Source organism: Echiichthys vipera (assembly GCF_963691815.1).
Source record: "Echiichthys vipera genome assembly, chromosome: 14".
Lineage (NCBI taxonomy): Eukaryota > Metazoa > Chordata > Actinopteri > Perciformes > Trachinidae > Echiichthys > Echiichthys vipera.
Genome location: NC_139839.1, coordinates 4,292,719 through 4,294,731, shown reverse-complemented (window position 1 = coordinate 4,294,731; position 2,013 = coordinate 4,292,719). Strand labels below are relative to the sequence as shown.

The 2,013-nt window shown below is 56.0% G+C and overlaps 1 protein-coding gene across 1 annotated transcript; it reads right to left on the bottom strand.

Moving 5' to 3' along the window:
- On the bottom strand, nt 1-837 carry cldn2 (claudin 2; the record flags this gene model as incomplete). Its single annotated transcript, XM_083926575.1, has 1 exon — nt 1-837. The coding sequence occupies exon 1, from the start codon at nt 820-822 to the stop codon at nt 1-3; it is 822 nt and encodes a 273-aa protein (XP_083782701.1). The 5' UTR covers nt 823-837.
- Nucleotides 838-2,013: the final 1,176 nt, after the last annotated feature.

Genomic DNA, 2,013 nt, shown 5'->3' with positions numbered 1-2,013 from the left:
TCAGACGTATCCTGTGATGTCATATCCTGCCGCGGCGGGCTTCTTGGCTCCCTGGACTCCATGTGCACTCGACTGGTCGCTGTGACTGGTACTGCGGACCAGCGTCTGCCCCCTGCTGGCTACGTTGATGCCCCCTCCGTGCAGGGTGGGGTTGTGGTATGTCTGTGTGGTCGCCCGTAGCCCTGTGCCCGGCACACCGCCCCCGGCTGGATACGGATAACCTCCGCCGTGCCGTCTCCCGCGACCGCCGTCCTGCTCGTCGCAGCATGACACACACAGCATCCCCCCTCCCAGCATGGAGATGAGCGCGGAGGCCAGACCCACATACAGACACTCCCCCAGCTCAAACTTCATGCTCTGCGGTACGCTGGGTCGGTAGAAGGTCTGGACCACCTCGTGTGTGGTCCACGCCACCGGTATGAGTGACAGTAAACCCGCAGCGAGGAGTAACCCCCCGCTGGCGCCCGCCACACGACTCTTAGCTGCACCTGAGCCCTCCAAGCAGAGCGTACACTGCATCCCCAGGGCCGCCATGGCGATGGCAAGGACGGACAACACAATGGAGATGACCATGAGGGCACGTGCGGACTGCAGGTCGGAGGGCAGCGACAGCATGGAGTTGTAGGTCTCGCACTGGAAGGCTCCCGTGCTCTGGTAGACGCACTCCATCCACAGGCCCCTCATGTTTGCCACGGCCGTGACGATGTTGGAGCCGATGTGGGCGGAGATCTGCCAGTACGGCAGCACCGTGGCGACCATGGTGCCCAGCATCCCCAGCAGGCCCAGGAAGAAGCCCATGAGCTCCAGAGCTGCTGACGCCATGGCAACAACTGTGATGGAGGAGGAAACACAGAGGAGGGATGAATGAAAGGAAGGGTGCCTGTCATATGGTGGACCGGTCAAACAAACACTGTATTGTTACTATGGGGACGTGCGTCACTTTAGTTACAAATACACTTATTTCAACCCCACTCACAATGCTAATGGCGCCCTCCCACTGTGCCTCCGTCCCGTGCCCCGTGCTTTAGGGTCCTTGTCCCCCCCTCCAGGCCCGTTTGTACTCACACTACCTGGGCCTCGGAGAATGCTTCTTGCTGCCTATACGTCATCACGCCGTAACACGTCACACGCATTGATGACGTCATGGCGATGCGTGGCTTTGTTTCCAGATCTTTCCGTAGACCTCGGAGTTTTTGTGCGTCTTGTCGACTGTCTTTAGCCTTAAGCCATAACTTCCTATGATACCTGTCGCCGTTGCCATGTTGGCTTCTGTAAACACCGTTGTGGTGCGATGGACTTGGACTTGTACGCAAGGCGCTTTCACACTACTTGTCACATTCACCCATTTACACAGACATTCACTCTGATACCATCTAATCTAATCTAACCACATTTACACACCCACGCCGTGTCATCAATGATGCGCTGTGCATGCGGGTCGCTTCAGGAGCGTGAGCTGCTCACACAGAAATCCGTAGCCGGGCCACATTTAAAGACGTTTGGGAACAGACACACAAAAATGAATCCGGATCCAGACCTGCAGTGTGAACGCAGTGAAAACGACTCCTTTAATGGCGCCCTTGCTCTCTTGAACCAGGTTTGCAGCGCGCGCCTCTGCAGTGGGAAGGCCCTGAACTAGAACAAACACACGTTAAAAGGACTTCTGCCGTATTTTACTGATAACTTGAGACATTTGCTCACAAACGAAGAGTGTGTCGTGCGCTGCAGCTCCTTTTTTAGAAGAACGGGACTCTCTCAGTGTTGATGTTGGACGTAACTGCCACCTTGAGCCAGAAATGACTATTTACCACTAAGAGGAGGCCGGCGTTAGAGGGCTTTACCTGTCTGCTCCTAATTACAGCCTGGGAGACACGAGGCTGAGACGGCGTTACAGCTGTCTGGGACAACTGCTGCTCGTCTGGGCAAAGTCCAGCCGGCTGGTGCTGACCCGGGTAAATAAAAGTACCCCAACACACAGAGCAGTATGTGGAAGGTTACAGTTAAAGTCAGTTC